At 43.8% G+C, this 25,131-nt stretch overlaps 1 protein-coding gene across 5 annotated transcripts in view; it reads left to right on the top strand.

The window, feature by feature from the left end:
* cacnb2 (calcium voltage-gated channel auxiliary subunit beta 2) overlaps positions 1–25,131 on the top strand; it is a 200,814-nt gene that overhangs the window by 141,714 nt on the left and 33,969 nt on the right. For all 5 annotated transcript variants that reach the window (XM_033015312.1, XM_033015328.1, XM_033015298.1 and 2 more), the window contains exon 3: positions 24,934–25,056. In XM_033015312.1, the coding sequence (XP_032871203.1) occupies positions 24,934–25,056 (123 nt within the window). The remainder of the gene's footprint in view (positions 1–24,933; positions 25,057–25,131) is intronic.

The raw sequence follows: 25,131 nt of genomic DNA on the forward strand, positions 1-25,131 counted from the left end.
CCAATTTTGTTTAAAAAGGGACGGTTTTGGATTTATCTGTCTGACCTGTTGGTACGGGGTTGTGGGTTTGGGAAGCATTGTGGAAGCAACCTAGACTTGCCGTTTCCTCTGGAGTGGGAGTGAGTGTGTGGGAGGGTGAGGTATAGGTTCACAAGTTATAGGAGTAGAATAAGGGCATTCGGCCCATCGAGTCTACTTTGCCATTCGACCATGGCTGATCTCTGCCTCCTAATAACATTTTCCTGGCTTCTCCCCATAACCCTTGACATCCATTCTAATCAAGAATTTGTCTATCTCTGCCTTCAAAATATCCACTGACAGCCTCCACAGCCCTCTTAACTACCCTATAAACTTAACAAATTGAGAGATTGGGTGTCCAAAGATAAATGAGGACAGGCAGGTTGAATGAAGGTCGGTCATTTTGTGCAAGATAAGAGCTTGACATGAAAGGACACAGTGAACAGCTGAGCAAGTGCTTCGGGAGGAACTCCCCCATGGTGCAGTCTAAATACTGGACTCGGACCTGCTGGGGATAGTCCTTTAAGTATCAATAAAGGAAAACTATTTTGAAGTCTACTTGCTCGACTGATCCAATGGGCTTTCAGACAATAATCCAAAAGTGCATTTAAAGCATGCATTTAATTTTATATTGAAATTGAGTCACATTGTCCACAAAAACATGGTGCTATGCAGTGCAATTTCCAGATTAAATGCCTTATGTGTAATGGATTGGAGAGCAGCTTGTTTTGGTTCATGCTTTGAATGTTCCTTTATTTCTGTGCTATGTTATGAATCCTTAATTGTAATATCAAGTCTTTTGTTGTCCTCACTCAATATCAGTTAGCAGTGATCCCAACCAGATATCCATAATTTTGATGAGTTGTTGTTTTGTGTGTAATGTTTTTGTGTTACATAGCAGAGGTTATTTGGGATTCAGCTTTTCAGGAATAGTTTCATACTTTCCATCAGTAGTGGTCTTTTGCATTGTATTGTTTTCTCAAAAGTACCAAAAGTGGTATTTGTATCAGAGGACAAGTTATATAGTGCAAGTCAAGTTTATTGTCATTTGCATAAGTATAGTGAGGTAGTTTCAATGAAAAATGTTGCAGCAGCATCACAGGCACATAGACTGAGACAAACACACAAAAACAAATTAAACATAAATTTCAAATAACATTTCTCAAAGAAAGACTGTGCAAAAAGAAGACATCAGTGCAAAAACACAATACAAAAAAAGTGCAAGTCCGTAGTAGTGCAAGTGGTGGACCATAGTGTTCCGAGTTTGAATTAAGCTTGTTCAAGAATCTGATAGCTGAAGAAAAGCAGCTATGTTCTTGAACCTGTTGGAATGGGACTTCAGGCTTCTGCACCTCTTACCCCGATGGTAGCAGCAAGAGGTAGACTTGTCACAAATGATGGGGATCTTTAGAAACATAGAAACATGGAAATTATGTGCAGGAGTAGGCCATTCGGCCCTTCGAGCCTGCAGCGCCATTCAATATGATCATGGCTGATCATCCAACACAGCATCCCGTACCTGCCTTCTCTCCATACCCTCTGATCGCTTTAGCCACAAGGGCCACATCTAACTCCCTCATAAATATAGCCAATGAACTGGCCTCAACTACCTTCTGTGGCAGAGAATTCCAGAGATTCACCACTCTCTGTGTGAAAAATGTTTTTCTCATCTCGGTCCTAAAGGATTTCCCCCTTATCCTTAAACTGTGACCCCTTGGCCTGGACTTCCCCAACATCGGGAACAATCTTCCTGCATCTAGCCTGTCCAACCCCTTAAGAATTTTGTAAGTTTCTATAAGATCCCCCCTCAATCTTCTAAATTCTAGAAGATTCTTGATGATAAATGTCACCTCCTTGAGGCAGTGCCTCAGATAAATGCTTCTGATGAGAGTAAGGTTGTGTCTGTGGTGGACTAGACTGAGTCCACCACTCTCTGTAGCATCTTGTATTTCTGTGTTTCTGAGTACTTTAACAAGTCTCTTTTAGATGTACTATGGAACAAATGCTGACTGGCTGTATCATGGCCTGATATAATACCGTATTTGGAGACATGCTAAAATTCTTTAACCTTCCTCAAAGGTAGATGTGCTGGCACGTCGTCTGTGTGATTAGGTTCACCTGGACAAGATCATCCTGACTTAATGCCCAGGGATTTGAAGTTGCTAATTCTCTCCACCATCAACCCACCGATGAAACCAGAGCATTGTGTGCCGACATCTCCTTTCTGACGCCGATGATTACTACCTTCGTCTTCTTGACGTTGAGCGAGCGGTTGTTGTTGCGGCACCACTCTCCCAGTTGTTCCATTTCTCGTCTGTATGCTGACTCGTCAACATGTTATTTGGCCAACAAAAGTGGTGTTTTAGGCAAATATAAAGATGGCATTGAAACTATACTTACTCACGCAGTCGAGGGAGTAAAGAGAGTAGAGAAGGGGGCGAGGCACGCAGCACTGTGGTCCACCTACGGGGGAGATGTTGTCCACAATGCACACTGATTGAGGTCTGCTGATGAGGATGTTAAACATCCAGTTTGTTTGCTCGGAAAGCCCCATAAAGTCCCTTTCCATCGCTATTCTTTTACTCTGACAGCCACGGGATTAAGGATGATCAACTGTTTTATCTGTTCTGAGGTAGCTAATGTGGGAGCAGATAACAATTCCATAGATGGGGCGGGTAGATCCATGAGGTTGTACACCTTATGTAATTTACATAGAGCTTTAGTGTCCTCCTACTTTATACATTTGAGATTCTCCACACATACTAATTGCTCCTTCTGTTGAGCGATGAAGGGTCGGTGATCCCTGGAAATCAGTGGGGATATTGCATTTCATCAGGGAGGGATTGAACACATCCGAGAATCTTTTCCTTTGAACTCCTGATCACCTGTTCCCATGTCAGACGTCTGAATAGACCGTCTGTTTTGTGAGTCTGTTGTCGGGCATGCAAACCATGCGGCCTGCCCAATATGACATCAAGGGTGGAACCATTGCCTTAATAGTGCGGATGTTGGTCTGGAAGAAAACCCATATGCTGATTATTTGACCTTGGAATACTTCACAGAAATAGTGCTGGTGGCATTTTTCCAGTGCCTGCTGTTGGTATCAGAATTAGGCAGGAGAATAGGGATCACTGCATGCCAATAGACTATGACTTTTATGTGAGCTATGAGTTTTTATTTCAATTATCTCTTTACTCAATTGACTGTCGGCTGTGCTGGCATATTGAAGGTGATGGTGCATTTCGTCATTGATACCTAGTTTACATTCATTTGTGGAAGGGTTTTTAAAAATTGCGACTTTACATGTAATCACGAATCAAGGTAAAAAGAGACAAATTGAAATGCCATGTGAAAGAAGAGATGAGCTAGAGCAGGAATAGAAAACGGGGCTTGCTACGTATTTACACGTCTTTTCCACAAGCTTCGTTCTCCTTTAATGTTTGATTTTGTCAGAACAAGATCATTTCTTCCTAGTTTGCATTGAAAATCTAAAGGATGGATGATTAATGCCCAACTAAATGTATTATTGTCATGGGTAAATAATATTTATTTCAAAATTTCACGACATTAATCTTTGGCTTTTCAAACTTCCTATATTCTATCTGCAAAGTAAAGATATTGATCTTTCATTATGGAATAATTTAAATCTATTTTGCATCCATATCACAATGGGTCGTGCAAGAGGATGACTCATTTTTGTGGGAAATGATGCACTATTTTACATATATTGGAATGTTATGCTCTGTAATGCGCAATATATATTATTCTACCAACATGGGTCTGAATTCCCTAAAGTCAACCAATTGTGTTTATTCACATATCTGCAAAACTAATACATGACATAGCACAAAATTTTAAAATCAAGGATAACGAGAACCAGCCTTTATTTGCTAAAGGGAAAATGATATGCTACTTTAATGGGAGAATAACTTAAAAAATACTTCAAATCAAAATCATTGGACAGACATCAGTTAGAATATTGTTTAATTTTGGGCATCCCAGCATCCAGTATAATGTAGAGACCAAAGAATATATCTATTAAGATATGCAGCTAAGATATAGAACATTTTGAGAGGCACAGATAAGGTAGACAGTCAGAACCTTTATCCCAGGATGGGGAAAATCAGATACTAGAATGCATAGCTTTCAGGTGAGAGTCAAGTCAAGTCAAGTTTATTGGTCACATACACATACGAGATGTGCAGTGAAATGAAAAATGGCAATGCTCGCGGACTTTGTGCAAAAAGACAAACAAACAAACAACCAAACAAACTACAAACAGAATGGAACAAAATAAAGGAGATGTGTGGGACAAGTATTTTTTACACAGAGGGTGATGAGTACCTGGAATGCACTGCTGGGGGTGGTGTTGATGCAGATACAATAGTGGCATTTAAGAGATATGGATATGCAGGGTATAGAGGGATATTCATTATATGCAGGCAGATAAGACTTAGTCTTGGCATCATGTTCAGCATAGACATTGTGGGTCGAATAGACTGTTTGTGTGTTGTATGTTCTATTTTCTAAGATGTCACCAGGAAGCGAAACATATTTGTGAATAGAATGTTAGAACATAATAGTGCTGGATAATTGGTTTATAAAATAAGGTAAAGGTAAAAAAAGCGAAAGATAAAAGAATCGGACATCAATAGCTCTCTCAGAAACACTTAATTGGGAAAATGGGCTGAATGACGTCCTGTTTTATTTCTATGTACCAGATGAATTTGGCTGTAAATTTAATGACTTTTGTCAGAACAAGACTGCTGACCTCCTTTTCACTGAGGCATCTGAGAACATTCAGTTCACTTCAGTTTGGTTTAGTTTATTGTCACGTGTACCGAGGTACAGTGAAAAGCTTTTGTTGCGTGCTAAAAGACAATACATGATTATAATTGAGCCATTACAAGATAAAGTCCGATCAAAGAAACATGAAGAACAAGTTAGGGCTTTATTCTTTAGAGCGCAGAAGGTTAAGGGGGGACTTGATAGAGGTTTTTAAAATGATGAGAGGGATAGGCAGAGTTGACGTGGAAAAGCTTTTCCCACTGAGAGTAGGGAAGATTCAAACAAGGGGACATGACTTGAGAATTAAGGGACTGAAGTTTAGGGGTAACATGAGGGGGAACTTCTTTACTCAGAGAGTGGTAGCTGTGTGGAATGAGCTTCCAGTGAAGGTGGTGGAGGCAGGTTCGTTTTTATCATTTAAAAATAAATTGGATAGTTATATGGATGGGAAAGGAATGGAGGGTTATGGTCTGAGTGCAGGTATATGGGACTAGGGGAGATTATGTGTTCGGCACGGACTAGAAGGGTCGAGATGGCCTGTTTCCGTGCTGTAATTGTTATATGGTTATATGGTTATTATATGGTTACCAGCAAAATGTAATTGTCCACTGCTTTTCTAAGCAGTGCTCTGAAGTGTGCAAACATTTAGCATTTGAATCCTAAAATAATGGTTTTAAAATGTTCTAAAAATGGCTCGATTTGTTGTTGCCAAGGATGTAATGTTGCTGAGAAATACAGAGGGGGTCAAAACCAAATCTGACCCATCGTCTTTTACCCGGACTTTTACCCAGAGTAGGGGAATCAATAACTAGGGGACAGAGGTTTAAGGTGAGAGGAGAAAGATTTAATAGGAACATGAGGGGCAACTTTTTCACACTGAGGTTGGTGGGTATGTGGAACGAGCTGCCAGAGGAGATAGTTGAGGCAGGTATAAAAGCATTTACGTGACGTTTGGACAGATACACCGACAGGAAGAGTTTAAAAGCAAAGATCCTACAGCGGGGCAAGATAATCCACTCGACGAAAAAGCCGTAGTAGGGTCATGGGTAATCTTCAGCACCATTTCAGTAACCGGCTTCCGTCTCTGCTCTAGTATCTTTGCTTTGGTCATGGCGTCTTCAGACACACATCATATTTTTGTTTCTCAGCTGCAGGTGATCATTTTGATATTCCTACATAGTCCTCCTTATTAACTTTGAACATCCAAAATATTGCCATTAGGAAGGAGCTCCAGAAAATCCTGCACCCACTTAAGCCATCCTCTCCCCCCCCCCCCCCGCCCCCCCCCCCCCCCCCCCCCCCACAACCTTCCCTCTGACACGGACACGGACCGATCGCCGGCCTCCTGTTTCTTTGTTAATCGTCTATTTAGTTCGGGTGTTTTTTAAAAAATTCTCCCTTACCATTTCCGTACTTTTTTGATATGTGCCACGACCCGTTTAATGTCATCCTTCGCCCTGCTCCTGGTCTCGGCCCGCACTGATCTGCCGGACGTGGTGTGTGTGTGTGTGTGTGTTTGGCAGAGTCTGAGAGGCGAAGCGCCGGCACCAAGAGCGAGCGAACGCGCGGACAGACGGACAAACGCAACGATCATAGAGCGGAATAGGTGCCCATTATCTCTTGTTCCTCTTTCCCCTGACTCAGTCTGAAGAAGGGTCTCGACCAGAAATGTCATCTATTCCGCTCGATGATCGTTGCTTTCGTCCGTCTGCCCGCTCGTTCGCTCGCCCTTGGATTAAGTAGCGCAGGATAAAGCTGCAAATTCACACACAGGATGTGTTTGGGAGAGAGAGAGAGAGAGAGAGAGAGAGCGAGAGAGAGAGAGAGAGAGAGAGAGAGAGAGAGATCTCCTGATACCTGCACATCTCCGTTTATTCCTCCTTCACAGTATTGTTGCATTTATTTTGTAGGTCAAACACAGTTTTCTAAAAACGAAGTGTCTGAAGAAGGGTCTCGGCCCGAAACGCCATCCATTCCTTCTCTCCAGAGATGTTGCCTGTCCCGCTGAGTTACTCCAGCATTTTGTGTCTACCTTCTTTGTAAAAACAAACCCTGGTCCCGCAATGTTTTAAAACACACAAAAAAAACTTACGTTTTTTGCAGCATCCGAGTCCCGCCCCCTCGACCCGTCCGGGGAAATGAAAGTGTTTATTTTTTTTGTAGTAAAGGAGGGAGGAAGGTGAAATCACTCAATAACTGAACGCATAACTGAAGTCGGGTCCGGTCAAAGATGGGGTCAGGTTACTGAAATGGCGGAAGTTACGCTCCGTTGCGTACTACACGTTGGTCCATTGGATTTTGCAGGAGTGCTCCGCTATAGGATCTTTGTTTAAAAGGGTATGGGCCACACAGGGGCAAATGGGATCAGCTTTGATGGCTGATCGGCATGGATCAGTCGGGCTGATGGGCCTGTTTCCATGCTGCATGACGGAGTCTATCTTCCTGAATTGTCCCATATTGGGTATGAACAATGATGAAAGATGATCCCAATGGCCTGAAAAACACAGCCATGCAAATGGAAAAATCAAACATTGTCCCTAATGGCTAATCCCAAGAATCCCTGCTGTGGATGTTGAGTGAGGACTGACTGCGGCTGCTTTTTGAACTCTTCAGGATCTCAAAGCCTGTTGATAGATGCAGCCTAATTTCATGCATGAAAATTATTGAATAATACATCAGAGAGACCTTGTTGCTAGTTCACCAGCATGGAATATAGTCATTAGGAGTGGAGAAATCAGAACTGGAAAATGGGAAGAGTATTTATGTGAAACCAGTTGAAATGTTTTATCGATCAAGGTTTTCGGTTAAATGTTTCAGGTAGGGATTTTATCCTTTCACGCAGAAAATATTTTAAACCATTGAACTACTTGCTATGAGAGGGACGGTAGCAAGAGTAGACAATTCTTCCCCTCATTCACAATCATACTGATCAGATGGGTGGCTAATTGGCGCTGCTACCTCACAGCGCCAGATACCCTGGTTCGATCCTGACCTCAGGTGCCGACTGTGTGGAGTTTGTGCATTTTTCTTGTGACCGTGTGGGTTTTCTCTGGGTGCTCTGATTTCATAGAAACATAGAAAATAGGTGCAGGAGTAGGCCATTCGGCCCTTTCAAGACAGCACCGCCATTCAATATGATCATGGCTGATCATCCATCAGTACTCCGTTCCTGCTTTTTCTCCATATTCCTTCATTCCGTTAACCCGTAGAGACTAACTCTCTCGAAACCATCCAGTGAATTGGCCTCCACTGCCTTCTGTGGCAGAGCATTCCATGGATTCACAACTCTCTGAGTTGCCTCATCTCAGTCCTAAATGGGCTACCCCTTATTCTTAAACTGTGACTCCTGGTTCTGGACACCCCCAACATGGGGAACATTATTCCTGCATCTAGCCTGTCCAATCCCGTAAGAATTTTATATGTTTCTATAAGATCCCCTCTCATCCAGTGAATATAAGCCCGGGTGACCCATTCTTTCATCATATGTCCTCCCACGTCCCAAAGATATGTGGGTTTGTAGGTTAATTGGCTTCTGTAAATTGCCCTTGTGTGTAGGGAGTATGTAGAACTAGTGTGTGAACAGATGATCGACGGTGGGCCTGGACTAGGTGAGCCACTATGCCTGTATCCATTGTGTATTTCTAAACTAAACTAAACTAAGGATGCACATTCACCAACTTTAAAATTGACAGAAGCTACTTGCTATACCAAATGGAGGATGCCCATTTCTAATTGGAAATGATCAAATGCATAATAAATAGAGGGCAGGGCGTGTTGACTGGGCAACAGATGGCACAAGATGCCGAAAGAAGCAGTGCATGTGTGGAAGAGAAATGTTGTGTGCGTCAGTGGAGTTATTTCTGTATCAACTATCTCCTGAGCTGAATGTAAATTGACACTTGCGTGTGCCTCAGAATATGGTTTCTGATAGGAGTGGGAAGCACAGCTGCCAGTCTTTGCAGCCAAAAACCTGTAGAGACTGTGCAGTGCCGAGAGCACACAGCAACTGGTGGCCCCTGAGTCATGTCACTGGTTTACTCAGAGAGTGTCTTTATAGTAACGTGTGAATTATGGACACATCACATGTTTTGAAACACCCTTTTAATCTACAGTATGCATATTAATAACACCTATTGTATAATTCAAACGGACTAAGGCAGCGCATTTGCAGATAAACTACAAGTTTCTGTGCAGTGTAATGCTTGGGTTGCATTTTCCTGGAAATTTACTCCATAAATGATTTAATATAATCTACTTTAATAGACAATAGGTGCAGTAGGCCCTTTAGCCCTTCGAGCCAGTACGGCCATTCACTATCATGGCTGATCATCCACATTCAGTACCCAGTTCCTGCCTTCTCACCATATCTCCTGATGCCGCTATCTTTAAGAGCTCTATCTAACACTCTCTTGAAACCATCCAGAAAATTGGCCTCCACTGTCATCTGAGGCAGAGAATTCCAGATTAAGAAGTCTCTGGGTGAAAAAGCTTTTCCTCATCTCCGTTCTAAATGGCTTACCCCTTATTCTTAAACTGTGGCCCCTGGTTCTGGACTCCCCCAAACATCGGGAACATGTTTCCTGCCTCTAGCGTGTCAAATCCCTTAATAATCTTATATGTTTCAATAAGATTGCCTCTCATCCTTCTAAATTCTAGAGTATACAAACCCAGCCGCTCCATTCTATCAACATATGACAGTCCCGCCATCCCGGGAATTAACCTCGTGAATCTACGCTGCACTCCCTCAATAGCAAGAATGTCCTTCCTCAAATTAGGGGACCAAAACTACACACAATACTCCAGGTGTGGTCTCACTGGGGCCCTGTACAACTGCAGAAGGACCTCTTTGCTCCTAATCTCAACTACTCTTGTTATAAAGGCCAACATGCCATTAGCTTTCTTCACTGCCTGCTGTACCTGCATGCTTACTTTCGGTGTCTGATGAACAATGACCCCCAGACCTCTTTGTACTTCCCCTTTTCCTAACTTCCCACCATTCAGATAATAATCGGCCTTCCTGTTTTTGCCACCCTCACATATGCAGTTTAATGTGGACAAATGTAACCTCACATTTGTCCACATTAAACTGCATCTGCCATGCTTCTGCCCACTCACCCAAGACTTTTCATTCTGACATTTCCCACTGATTCAGGAGCTGAGATGATTTTGATCCCATGATGACACTTCTGTCTAAATGAATTTATTGACACAAATTATAAATGTGCAAATCACATGGGGAAATTAGCCTGGGACCTGCAATGCACGATTCACCTTACTGCAGCTATCATTTGCCCAGTATACATTGACAGTGCCGAAGTAGAGATGGTTGAAAGCTTCACGTTCCTAGGAGTAAATATCACTAGCAACTTGTCCTGGACTCGCCATTGCACAACTTCACAAGTTATTGGAGTAGAATTAGGCCATTTTTCTGCCTTGTCCCCATAACCCTTGACACCCATTCAAATCCAGAATTTGTCTATCTCTGCCTTAAAAATATCTACTGACTTGGCCTCCAAAGCCCTCGGTGGCAATGAGTTCCACAGATTAACTACCCTTTGGCTAAAGAAGTTCCCCCTCACCTCCTTTCTAAAAGAGTGCACTTTAATTCTGAGGCTATGACCTCTGGTCTCAGACTCTCACCAGTGGAAACATCCTTTCCACATCCAATCTATCTATGCCTTTCATTATTTTCTAATTTTCAATGAGGTCCCCCCTCAATCTTCTAAATTATCATACCTTCTGAAAATCTAGGTAAATAACATCTACAGCCTCCCTTCTGTCTGTCCTGCTATTAACTTCCTCAAAGAACTCCAAGAGATACGCCAGGCAAGATCTTTCGATCGCCTAGAAACCACACCAATGCCTCTATTTCTTTAGGTCTAGGAAGTTCAATATGTCCCCAACAACTCTTACCAATGTCTACAGATGCACCGCAGAAAGCTTTTTATCGGGATGCATCGCAGCATCGTTTGGGAACAGCTCTATTCCGCTATGCAAGAAATTGCAGAGAATTGCGGAAGTAGCCCAGATCATAACACAAACCAACCTCCCTTCCATTGACTACATCTACACTTCACGCTGCCTCAGCAAGGCCACCAGCATAATCAAGGACAACTCACACCCCAGACACTCCCTCTTCTCCCCTCTCCCAGCAGGCAAGATGTACAAAAGTGCAAAAACGCATAACTCCAGATTCAGAGATAGTTTCTTCCCAGCCTTTACCAAGCAACAGAACCATCCTATCAAAAACTAAAGAGCAGTCCTGAGCTACCATGTCCCTCAATGATGACCTTCGGACTATATTTGATCGGACTGGACTTTATCTTGCAGTGAATGTTATTACCTTTACCATGTACCTGTAGACTGTGGATGGCTCGATTGTAATCATATATAGTCTTTCAGCTGACTGGTTAGCACGCAACTAGAAGCTTTTCACTGTACCTCGGTACACGTGACAATAAATTAAATCAAACCAGAAAAAATATTAGTGCACCAAGTAATGTTGCAGAAGAAAGACACAAATTGCTGGAGTAACTAAACTGAACAAGGGTTGCAACCAGAAACGTCAACTATCCATGTTCACCAGGGAATCTGACAGACCCGCTGAGTTACTTCAGCATTTTGTGCTTTTCCTTGGTAAACCAGCATCTGCTGTTCCTTGTTTCTACAGTTACAGACATGAGAGATAAGACTTTGCCTTCCATCACAGTGAGGAGGAGATTCACTGTGATGGATGTTTGTGTGAATTGTGTTGTGTCTTGGTTCTTTTTTCTTGTGTGTATGACTGCAGAAACCAAATTTCGTTTGAACCTCAAGAGATTCAAATGATAACAAATAAATTGTATTGTATTGTATATGTTATTGTTTTTGGCAGTCTGTTGTTTGTTCACTGAAAGACGAAGTGACACGATCAGCAATGGGCTGGCAGTAAATGAGGCCTGAACTTTGATATCACCTGCCAAAATTTTCACGGTTCGCCATCATGGAGAATGATTCAATTATGGTTGCCTTCATTGGCTGTGGCATTGAATACAAGGGGTGTAATTGGAGGCAACATTGGAAAGACTGCACTTGGAGCAATGTGTGCAGTGCTGGTTGCCATTCTACTGGAAGGATGTGATTAAGTTCGAGAGGGCACAGAAAAGATTCACAAGGATGTTGAAGGACTGGAGGGTTTGAGTTAAAAAGAGATATTAGATAGACTGGGAATGTTTTTGCTGCACTGAAGGAAGCTATAACATTTAAAACTCATTTCGACCAGAATAGCAGAGGCTGAGCGGAATATGGACAAAATACAGGCAAAAGGGATTGGATAAAATAGACATGTGTTAGAAAGAACTGCAGGCGCTGGTTTAAAATGGTAGATGCAAAATGCTGGAGTAACTCAGTGGGACTGGCAGCGTCCATGGTGACGATTTGGGTCGAGACCCTTCTTCGGATGGATGTTGGGGAGTGGGTGGGACAAAGATAGAATGTAGTCGGAGACAGTAAGACTGGGAAGGGGAAGTGGACAGAGAGGGAAAGCAAGAGCTATCTGACGTTGAGAAGTCAATATTCATACCGCTATATGAGGTGCTGTTCCTCCAATTTCCGCTGGGCCTCACTCTGATAATGGAGGAGGTCAAGGACAGAAAGGTCAGATTGGGAATGGGAAGGGGTGCTGAAGTGCTGAGCTACAGGGAGATCAGGTAAGTTAAGACGGACTGAGCGGAGGTATGAAGCGTAACGATCGCTGAGCCTGCGCTTGGTCTCGTTGATGTAAAGAAGTTGACACCTGGAACAGCGGATACAGTAGATGAGGTTGGAGGAGATGCAAGTGAACCTCTGCCTCACCTGGAAAGACTGTTTGGGTCCTTGGATGGAGTCAAGGGGGGAGGTAAAGGGACAGGTGTTGCATCTCCTGCGGCTGCAGGGGAAAGTACCTGGGGAGGGGATGGTTTGGGTGGGAAGAGTCAAGTTGATCAGGGAGTTTCGGAGGGTATGGTCTCTGTGGAAGGCAGAAAGGGGTGGAGATGGGAAGATGTTGCCAGTAGTGGGATCACGTTGGAGGTGGCGACAATTTTGGAGGATTATCTGCTGTTTGTGATGGCTGATGGGGTGCAAGATGTGGACAAGGGGGACTCTGTCCTTGTTCCAGAATGGCGGGAGGAGGAGCAAGAGCGGAGATGCGGGATATCGAGGAGACCCAAGTGAGAGCCTAGATAAGATAGGCATCTTGGTCAGAAAGAATTAGTTGTGCTGTTAGTTGATCCATGCTGTACAACTCTATGAACCTCCATGAATCCATGGAACTCCTAATTCTTTGCTTGAATTCTTTTCCTGCTTTCTTTATTTCCTCAACAAAGGCCATTTCCATAGTCCTGGCAACATAATTTAGAGTCACAGTCATAGAATGATACAGTGTGGAAACAGGCCCTTCGGCCAACTCGCCCACACTGGCCAACAATGTCCCAGCTACACTAGTCCCACTTGCCTGCGCTGGGTCCGTATCCCTCCACGCTTGTACTATCCATGTTCCTGTCTAACTGTCTCATAAACAATGGGATTGCCCCAGCCTCAACTACCTCCTCTGGCAGCTTGTTCCATACACCCAGCACCCTTTGTGTGAAAAAGTTTACCCCTCGGATTCCTATTAAATCTTTTCCCCTTCACCTTGAACCGATGCCCTCTTGTCTCTTTCCCCCTATTCTGGACAAAAGACTGTGCATCTACCCAATCTATTCCTCTCATGATTTTGTATACCCCCATAAGATTTCTCCTCATCCTCCTGCTCTCCATGGAATATAGACCCAGCCTACTCAACCTCTCCCTATAGCTCAGATGTAAACAAAAATGCTGGAGAAACTCAGCGGAGCGAAGGAATAGGCGACGTTTCGGGTCGAGACCCTTCTTCTCCCTGTAGCGCACACACTCTAGTCCTGGCAACATTGTCGTACAGTAAATCTTTTCTGAACCCTTTCAATCTGGACAATATCCTCCCCCTAGTTGCAACAGGGACAGAGTCCCTCTAGTCCTTACCTTCCACCCCATCAGCCGTCGCATATAACACATAATCCTCCGAAATTTCCGCCACATCCAACGGGATCCCACACTAGCCACATTTTCCCATCTCCACCCCTTTCCGCTGCAGAGACTGTTCCCTCCACAACTCCCTGGTTAACTCATCCCTTCCCACCCCCTCCACAGGTACCTTCCCCTGCAACCACAGAAGTTGCAACACCTGTCGCTATACCTCCTTCCTTGGCTCCAGGGAGCCCCCTGCAGTCCTTTCAGGTTCGGCAGAGGTTCACTTGCACCTCCTCCAACCTCATCTACTTTATCTGTTGTACAAAATGTATACTCTTATAAATGGGCGAGACCAAATGCAGACTGACGTTTGCTCAGCCTTTGAGCGGAAAACCTTTGCTATCCCGGTTGCTGGACACTTTAATAGTTCTTCCCATTCCTGCACAGACCTTTCTGTCCTCCATTGTCAGAGTGAGGCCACAAATTGATGGAACAGCATCTCATATTTTGCTTGGGCAGCTTACAGCCCAGTGGTATGAATATTGATTTCTCTCACTTCAGGTAGCCCCGACATTCTCTCTCTCTCTATCCCTCTCCCAGCCAAGTCGCACTAGCTTCTCATTTTCACCCTGCAAACTGCTTACAATGGCTTGTTTAGAGCCATAGAGTGATACAGTGTGGAAACAGGCCCTTCGGCCCAACTCGCCCACACCTGCCAACAATGTCCCACTAGTCCCACTTGCCTGCGCTTGGTCCATTTCCCTCCAAACCTGTCCTATCCATGTACCTGTCTAACTGTTTCTTAAATGATGCGATAGTCCCAGCCTCAACTACCTACTCTGGCAGCTTGTCCATACGCCAATCCCCTCATCCTCCTGCACTCCATGGAATAGAGACCCAGCCTACTCAACTTCTCCCTATAGCTCACACCCTCTAGTCCTGGCAACATCCGCGTAAATCTTTTCTGAACTCTTTCAAGCTTGACAATATCTTTCCTATAACATGGTGCCCGGAACTGAACACAATATTCCAATGTCTTATACAACTGCCACATAACCTCCCAACTTCTATACTTAATACTCTGACTGATGAAGCACAAAGTGCCAAAAGCCTTTTTGACCACCTTATCTACCTGCGACTCGACCTTCAAGGAACCATGCACCTGTATTCCTAGATCCCTCTGCTCTACAATACTCCCCAGAGGCCTACCATTTACTGTGTAGGTCCTGCCCTTGTTCGACGTCCCAAAATGCAACACCTCACACTTCTCTGCATTGAATTCCATCAACCATTCCTCCGCCCACCTGGCCAATCGATCCAGATCCTGCTGTAATCGTTCACAACCATCTTCACTATCTGCAAAACCACTAACTTTTGTATCATCAGCAAACTTGCTAATCATGCCCTGTATGTTCTCATCCAAATCATTGATGTAGATGACAAACAGTAACTGGCCCAGCACCAAACACTGAGGCACACCACTAGTCACAAGCATCCGTTCTGAGAAGCAACTTTCCACCATTACCCTTCCATGGAGCCAATTTGCTATCAATTCAGCTATCTCTCCTTGGATCCCATACGATCTAACCCTCCAGAGCAGCCCACCATGCGGATCCTTGTCGAACGCCTTACTGAAGCCCATGTTCACAACATCTACAGCTCTGCCCACATCTACAGCTGTGCCTTCCACCACAGTGATGAATGCTGTGGTGGATGTTTGTGTAAATTTTTTATTGTGGTTGTGTTCTTTATTACTGTACCGCTGCTGGCAACCCAAATACCACCGACCTTGGTTGTGTGGCAATTAAATTATATCAATTAAATTATATCTATATCAATCAAACTTTATTGTCACGTCTTAAAAACACCCAATCAGTTTCATGAGACACTCCCACGTACAAAACCATGCTGAATATCCCTGATCAGCCCTTGCCCATCCAAATGCCTGTATAACCTATCCCTCAGAAAACTCTCCAGTAATTTACCAACTACAGATCTTAAGCTCACCGGCCTATAGTTCCCAGCATTTTCCCTGCAGCCCTTCTTGAAAAGAGGTACAACATTTGCCAACCTCCAGTCTTCCGGCACCTCACCTGTATTTAAGGACGACTCGTAAGTTTCAACCAGGGCTCCCGCAATTTCTTCATCCTAAACCATATATGTGCTTACTGTTATGTTTAAACCAAATTTGTATCCTCTCTGGTCATTCCTCTTAACTTGCCATCCTTCTTATTGGAACATGCTATTCCTGAACTTTGATCACCTAGTCCTTAAATGAGTCCCACATGTCTGATGTAGATTTATCCGATAACGGCTGCTACAAATTTACTCTCTCATCTAATAATATAATCTGCCCTCCCCTAATTTCATAACAAGAGGATTTCAGTACAGGAGTAGAGAGGTTCTTCAGCAGTTGTATAGGGCTCTGGTAAGACCACATCTGGAGTATTGTGTACAGTTTTGGTCTCCTAATTTGAGGAAGGACATCCTTGTGATTGAGGCAGAGCGGCGTAGGTTCACGAGATTGATCCCTGGGATGGCGGGACTGTCATATGAGGAAAGATTGAAAAGACTAGGCTAGTATTCACTGGAGTTTAGAAGGATGAGGGGGAATCTTATAGAAACATATAAAAGGACTGGACAAGCTAGATGCAGGTAAAATGTTCCCAATGTTGGGCGAGAACGAGGGGCCACAGAACCAGGGGCCACAGTCTTAGAATAAAGGGGAGGCCATTTAAGACTGAGGTGAGAAAAAACTTTTTCACCCAGAGAGTTGTGAATTTGTGGAATTCCCTGCCACAGAGGGCAGTGGAGGCCAAATCACTGGATGGATTTAAGAGAGAGTTAGATAGAACTCTAGGGGCTATTGGAATCAAGGGATATGGGAAGAAGGCAGGCACGGGTTATTGATTGAGGACGATCAGCCATGATCACAATGAATGGCGGTGCTGGCTCGAAGGGCCGAATGGCCTCCTCCTGCACCTATTTTCCATGTCTATATTTATGGCTAATTTACCACCTTTCCCTCAAGGTCCAGTTTAACATTATTCAAAGATATTGTGAAATTTAAGGAGTTGAAAAAGAAAAAGAGAAGTTTAAAGAAAGCCTTAGGAAGTGAATTAATGTTGAAACTTGGTATTGCTTTTGGAGGTAGAATGAACCAGGAGATCTCTTTCATGCCTTTTAGTTTTGGATTCTGGGCTGTTGAGATGCAGCATATACCATCTCCTTGAGGAAATCTTTCATACTGCATTCTAAAGTGTCATGAATTAGTATGATTTTCAAATAAGCATAATTTACGTAATATCAAAATATATTAATCATTGCACTCTCAATATAGAAATAGAGCAGGGTGTTGCATCTAAAGCAATGATAGAAACATAGAAATTAGGTGCAGGAGTAGGCCATTCGGCCCTTCGAGCCTGCACCGCTATTCAATATGATCATGGCTGATCATCCAACTCAGTATCCCGTACCTGCCTTCTCTCCATACCCTCTGATCCCTTTAGCCACAAGGGCCACATCTAACTCCCTCTTAAATATAGCCAATGAACTGGCCTCAACTACCCTCTGTGGCAGAGAGTTCCAGAGATTCACCACTCTCTGTGTGAAAAAAGTTTTTTCTCATCTCGGTTTTAAAGGATTTCCCCCTTATCCTTAAGCTGTGACCCCTTGTCCTGGACTTCCCCAACTTCGGGAATAATCTTCCTGCATCTAGCTTGTCCAACCCCTTAAGAATTTTGTAAGTTTCTATAAGATCCCCTCTCAATCTCCTAAATTCTAGAGAGTATAAACCAAGTCTATCCAGTCTTTCTTCATAAGACAGTCCTGACATCCCAGGAATCAGTCTGGTGAACCTTCTCTGCACTCCCTCTATGGCAATAATGTCCTTCCTCAGATTTGGAGACCAAAACTGTACGCAATACTCCAGGTGTGGTCTCACCAAGACCCTGTACAACTGCAGTAGAATCTCCCTGCTCCTATACTCACCGGAAGTGGCGGCGCTGTTAACAGCTGCGGCTCGCCTGCAGTCCGTCTGTCTTTACTTTTTTCTGTTGTTTTTTTTGTCTTGTTTTGGTTAAGTTTTAGTTTGTTGGGTTGTGTTAGAGGGGGTGAAACATGTTCTCTGTCTCTTCCTTCGGGGGAATGCGACTTTTTCGTGTCGTATCCCCCTTCTCTGCCTCCGTCTGCGCTGAGGCCTAATGGCGGAGCTGGCGGCCTCCAGCCTGCGACTGACCCCGAGGCTCCGGAGGCGGAACCAGCCAGGACTTACCAACGTGAGGCTGGCCGTCTTCGGGGCTGAGGCAGCGGTGGCCCGACTTGCTGGTGCGGCGTTCTGGTTTTCGGCGGCGGCCTGGAGCTGATGCAGCGGGGCTCGGAGCTGAGACTGCGGGATCTGGAGCTGGGGCAGCGGCCTGGAGCTGGGGCAGCTGCCCGGAGCGGAGACTGCGGGACCTGGAACGGCGACTGCGGGACCCGGAGCTGGGGCGGCGGCCTGGAGCGGAGACTGCGGGACCCGGAGCTGGGGCAGCGGCCCGGAACGGAGGCTGCGGGACCCGGAGCTGGGGCAGCGGCCCAGAGCGGAGACTGCGGGATCTGGAGCTGGGGCGGCGGCCTGGAGCTGGGGCGGCTGCCCGGAGCTGATGCTGTGGCGGGCCGTCTCGGAGCGGAGAAAGCGTTCCGGCTTTCGGCGGCGGCGGCGACATCACCACGGAGGTCCGCTGGACTGGAGAGCGGCATCTCCGGCCTGGATCGATCGCCTCAGCGCAGAGGGAGAACAAGGAGGGAAGAGACGGAGACTAAGACTTTGCCTCCATCACAGTGAGAATGTGCTTGGTGAACTCACTGTGGTGGATTTTTAATTTGTGTTTATTGTATGTTTTGTTATTATTAATTCTGTGTATGACTGCAGGCAACATAATTTTGTTCAGACCAAAAGGTCTGAATGACAATAAAGGATGGATGGATGGATGGATGGATGGATGGATCTATCTATCTATCTATCTATCTATCTATCTATCTATCTATCTATCTATCTATCTATCTATCTATCTATCTATCTAACCATATAACAATTACAGCACGGAAACAGGCCATCTCGACCCCTCTAGTCCGTGCCGAACACATAATCTCCCCTAGTCCCATATACCTGCGCTCAGACCATAACCCTCCATTCCTTTCCCATCCATATAACTATCCAATTTATTTTTAAATGATAAAAACGAACCTGCCTCCACCACCTTCACTGGAAGCTCATTCCACACAGCTACCACTCTCTGAGTAAAGAAGTTCCCCCTCATGTTACCCCTAAACTTCAGTCCCTTAATTCTCAAGTCATGTCCCCTTGTTTGAATCTTCCCTACTCTCAGTGGGAAAAGCTTTTCCACGTCAACTCTGTTGACTCTATCTATCTATCTATCTATCTATCTATCTATCTATCTATCTATCTATCTATCTATCTATCTATCTATTCCTTTTGCTATGAATGCTAACATACCATTTGCTTTCTTCACTGCCTGCTGCACCTGCATGCCTACTTTCAATGACTGGTGTACCATGACACCCAGGTCTCGCTGCATCTCCCCTTTTCCTAATCGGCCACCATTTAGATAATAGTCTGCTTTCCTGTTTTTGCCACCAAAATGGATAACCTCACATTTATCCACATTATACTGCATCTGCCAAACATTTGCCCACTCACCCAGCCTATCCAAGTCACCTTGCAGTCTCCTAGCATCCTCCTCACAGCTAACACTGCCCCCCAGCTTAGTGTCATCCACAAACTTGGAGATATTGCCTTCAATTCCCTCATCCAGATCATTAATATATATTGTAAATAGCTGGGGTCCCAGCACTGAGCCTTGCGGTACCCCACTAGTCACTGCCCGCCATTGTGAAAAGGACCCGTTTACTCCTACTCTTTGCTTCCTGTTTGCCAGCCAGTTCTCTATCCACATCAATACTGAACCCCCAATGCCGTGTGCTTTAAGTTTGTATACTAATCTCTTATGTGGGACCTTGTTGAAAGCCATCTGGAAGTCCAGATATAACACATCCACTGGTTCTCCCCTATCCACGCTACTAGTTACATCCTCGAAAAATTCTATAAGATTCGTCAGACATGATTTACCTTTCGTAAATCCATGCTGACTTTGTCCAATGATTTCACCACTTTCCAAATGTGCTGCTATCCCATCTTTAATAACTGACTCTAGCAGTTTCCCCACTACCGATGTTAGACTAACTGGTCTGTAATTCCCCGTTTTCTCTCTCCTTCCTTAAAAAGTTGGTGAAAATTTTGACAGGGTCCGTGGTTCAAGCAATGCCTGCCCATTTATGGCCAGGTGCATTCAGGTAGTACTGATGTACTAGTTTTTTTTGTGTCAGTGGAGTTAACTATTTGGACACTATTTCTGGTTCAATTTAGCAATATTTCTGATTCTATTTAAGGAACCCTGTTTTTAAATCAATCTCTGTAACAAAACTAAAAGGCGTATGTTCTCCCGGTTCAGTGTTTCTTTGGTCTATCTCCAAAAGCAATTTTCTCCCTCATGTACACATTGACAGCACCTTCTCTAATATAGCTGGGTATTCTGTTTGAAGGTCCTCTTAAGAAATTGGTGTGGCACAGTGGTAGAGACCTGGATTTGATCCTGACTATGGGTGCTGCTATCTGTATTGAGTTTGTACATTCTCCCCATGACCTGTGTGGGTTTTCTCCGGGAGCTCTGGTTTCCTCCCACACTCGAAAGACGTACAGGTTTGTAGATTAATTGGTTTGGTAAATTGTAAATTGGTCCTGGTGTGTGTAGGAAAGTGTAGTGTGCGGGGATCACCGATCGGTGGGCCAAAGGGCCTGTTTCTACCCTTTATCTCTAAACCAAACTAAACTAAAAGTTGCAGAATTAGACAAGTTAACACAAAGCTGTTCTGTAAATTTTATCTTATGAATCCTGGCAAAAAATCTCGATGCCTGACAACAGCTGCACAGCTACCAGATAAGTGTGATGGTACGGTGACCCAAATGTAGAACACATTGTAACCTCATTGTGTGTTTAGCAGAGTGACCACAAGTTATTGCAGAAATTATATTGAGCATTAGGTGATGACCTTTTGCTTAGAATTTAACCATGACTTAATTATAGCTGCTGACAAACACATAACATTAATTCCTTACAATCGGAACTGGTAATGGGAATGAATCGTTTGCCAATTTGAAAGTATTCTCTCATCACTTTGAATCTAAACCAATTATCTCTACTTTGCTGCAAGTTCAAAAGAGTGCAAGGTGGAATCTGCCAGAATAGGATTTTGAATTGAAAATCATTTTAAAAAAAACTGCAGGTGCCGTAGATCTAAAATAAAAATAGAAAATGTTGGAAATTTAGACCAGTGGAAATTGACAACAAAAGTAATGACACTGTTGAGTTCTGTATGAGTGGAGAGTGATTTTCTACATATTACCCCTCAGCTCCAAGAAATAGTCTCAGCCTATCTCTCTTTATAACTCAGTCCTTTAAGTCCTGGCAACAATCTTGTAAATCTTTTCTGCACTCTTTTAAGCTACAGCAGTGTGAGCAAATCTGAATGCAATACAAGAAGTGTGGAGTCACCAACAGAACATCCCAACATCTGTACTCTGAAATTAAGCATGCAGGTACAGCAGGCAGTGAAGAAAGCAAATGGCATATAACCATATAACCATATAACAATTACAGCACGGAAACAGGCCATCTCGGCCCTACAAGTCCGCGCCGAACAATTTTTTTCCCTTAGTCCCACTTGCCTGCACTCATGTTGGCCTTCATAGCGAGAGGATTTGAGTATAGGAGCAAGGACGTCCTACTGCAGTTGTACAGGGTCCTGGTGAGACCGCACCTGGAGTATTGTGTGCAGTTTTCGTCTCCTAATTTGTGGAAGGACATTATTGCTATTGAGGGAGTGCTGTGTAGGTTCACCAGGTTAATTCCCATGATGGCGGGACTGGCATATGATGAAAGGATGGATTGATTGATTGACATGTTGAAAAATGTCCACGAGAGCCCCGAGTACCGACGAGTGGCCATTACCATAAATCTCCGAGTTTGAATCAGGGCAAACTCGTGAGAGTTGGAATGAACTCGTACCGTGGGACAGGGCTTTAAGGATTAAGAACTTTGGAAGGGATATAAGGAAACATTTTTTGCACCCAAGGATTTCTAGCCGACCACTTGAATTTCAAGTTCATAGGAGGATATGGACCAATTGCTGGTAAATGAGATTAGTATGGATGAATAATTGATGGTTCCCCTGGACACAGTGTGGTGAAGGCCTTGTTTCTATGCTTTGATTTGGTGGACTCATTTCATTTTCATCACCTCCCTGCCTACTTAGTTTCAGATATTATACCCATCCTTAAGATGTGATGGTTTATTTTCTATGTAGGCTACTCTCCATGGCAAATACTAAGGCAAATGCAAAAACTGCATCAATAAATTTTCATCCCCTCCAATGTTTGTTGGCAGGAATTTTAAACATGCAGATCTTTGTATTGACTCCTAGAGACAGAATTCCTTATTTAGTCTTTCAAAGCCTTTCATGATTTTTAAAAATAACTGTTAAATCTATCGACCTCCCATGCAGCACAAAAGATTCCAGTAGCTCATGTTTCATAATACATTTTGCTATTTTTTAATTTTTATGAATAATATATTTTTATTATTTCCTGAATGAGATGCAAATACATACAGGACACTGTGGCCTATTTGTTTTCTCATGTAAGTTCATTATTGCACCTTTGGTGCTTTATTCTGTCCACGAGAGCCCCGATTTACATTTAACATGGATAATGTTAAATAAACACGTGGGCAACCGTTTTCCATCTGCAAGTTCGTCAATGTGCAAGAAACAATAAATAAAAGATGTGTCTTGAAAACAGCAAATCCATTTAAACACTTCATTTAATGGTTCAGATCTTCCATTTAAAAGCCAACATTCCCACGTAGAACTGCCAGTTGTTACTCGTGTAGATGTAATGACCTGGACTTCTGTACAGCTGATCCCCATTTTTAGCACAACCACAAATCACCGTCGGATTCCTAATGGGGCCGCTGGCAGTCAGCTTCTGCCCAATGAGTCACTAGGTAAGGACACGCTTGCGAGTTAGTGGCCTCGAGCTCGAGTGGTTCACGAAGGCCAATTATGCTTTGATTTTTCAATAGGTTTCCTGTCAAAGTAGATTAAGGATTTAAACCCAATGATTAACAATAACCTCAACCTGCGACAACATTTAATGCTTGGCTCTCGATGGATATCATTAGGGCCTAGGTCGGGCACAGGAGATCAGTGATTGTTTCTTGCAGAATATTCCTTTAACTAGATTGCAAAGATTTGCATGTTTCTGATCAGGTTGTTTGTTTGTTGTTTGTTTTTTGTGTGTACATATTTGTGCTTGTGTATGTGTGTGTATATATGTATACATATGTGTGTGTATATATATATATATATGTGTGTGTGTGTGTGTGTGTACTTGAGAGTCTGTGTATATATACACATTGAACTGTTTTCCCCTCTCATTTATTACATTGTTTACAGTGTACTTTGTTTACATATTCTGTTGTGCTGCAGCAAGTAAGAATTTAATTGTTCTATTTGGGACATATGACAATAAAACTCTCTTGACTCTTGACTTGAAGTTTGAAGTCGTTTGCAAGATTTACTTTCCTGTGTAGGAGAATTGCTGTACAATATCTATCTCGGATCCTGTGGTAGGACCCTGAGGCAGCTGTATCTCACTGTTTAATTAAGTCGTTGATGTGTTCAAAATGAAGTTGAGAGCATGATGCCAGAGAGCAGAAAATGTGGAAATATCCCCCTAAAACCTAAACTGTATTTGATGGGGCACAAAGTGCTGGAGTAACTCAGCAGGTCAGGGAGCATCTCTGCAGAATATAGATAGGTGAGATTTTGGGTCACAACCCTTTTTCAGTCTGAGGAAATGTCACCTATCCATGTTCTCCAGAGATGCTGCCTGACCTGCTGAGTTACTCCAGCACTTTGTGGCCTTTTGTACATTAACCAGCATTTGCAGTCCTTTGTTTCTACATTTTAAATTGTACTTGTATTTATAACATTAGATGAAAAATTACTACGGTTTTTATATAAAACGGAATAATATATGAGTAATATTTCAGATCTCAATATTTTTATGTTTAATGCGTGTGCCCAGTATTGTTTAATTCAAACAAGGGTCTAAAGCCGAAGGTTGACACAAAAAGCTGGAGTAACTTAGTGGGTCAGCTAGCGTCTCTGGAGAAAAAGAATGGGTGATGTTTCAGGTTGAAGCCCTTCTTCAGACTGAGCTTTAAAGCAATGTTTGTTTGGTGCAGCGATGTTGTGACAAGCACAGTGCTAATTGAATTGCTCTGTGCATGCACAATGTTGAATTTTTGCACACAAGATATGGTTTTATTTAATATAAGTGCAAACATAGAATAATTCTGAAGAAGGGTTTTGGCCCGAAACGTTGCATATTTCCTTCGCTCCATAGATGCTGCCTCACCCGCTGAGTTTCTCCAGCATTTTTGTCTACCTTCGATTTTCCAGCATCTGCAGTTCCTTCTTAAACAGAATAATTCTCTTTGGTTTGAAAGCATCCTTAAAGTTTTCCATGTAAAGTTGTTCAGTAAACCAGGAATAATGAAGTAGTTAAGGGCCTGTCCCACGAGCATGCGACTCCATGCGGCAAGCGCGACCTAACGTGGTCGCTTGAGCCGTACGGCCTCGCGGGGCCGGTCCCACTTCGATCGCCGGAGCAGTATTGGAGTTGTGCGGAGCTGGTCCCGACATGGCGCGAGGCTCCGATAAACTGACCGTGTTCAAAAATTCCGCGCGGCAACGGCCCGCAGCCGCCTCGACGCCGTACGCACCGCCTCGACGGCGTACGTCACGTGCGAACTTCCTGCGGACTTAGCTCGAACTTCATGTCACTCACTCGACCTCCGCGCGGCCCCCGCTTCTGGTTTGGTTGCGTTTGCCGCATGCAGTCGCATGCTCGTGGGACAGGCCCTTTAGGTCGCGCTTGCCGCATGGAGTCGCATGCTCGAGGGACAGGCCCTTAACATTTTTTATTTCTCCTGACAGACTAAACTGGTTGCATTTGCTGTACGGACAAATGTTGGCTACAGCGCAGCCCTGGACAATGATGTCCCTGTCCCAGGCATGGCTATCTCTTTCGAAACAAAGGATTTTCTGCACGTCAAAGAAGTAAGTTCGTTAATTGATACAGCATTCAATGCAAAGTAAAGTGGTAAAATGTAACACATTGTTTTTCTTATTTCC

This window comes from Amblyraja radiata, chromosome 2 (assembly GCF_010909765.2).
Source record: "Amblyraja radiata isolate CabotCenter1 chromosome 2, sAmbRad1.1.pri, whole genome shotgun sequence".
NCBI classification, from domain to species: domain Eukaryota; kingdom Metazoa; phylum Chordata; class Chondrichthyes; order Rajiformes; family Rajidae; genus Amblyraja; species Amblyraja radiata.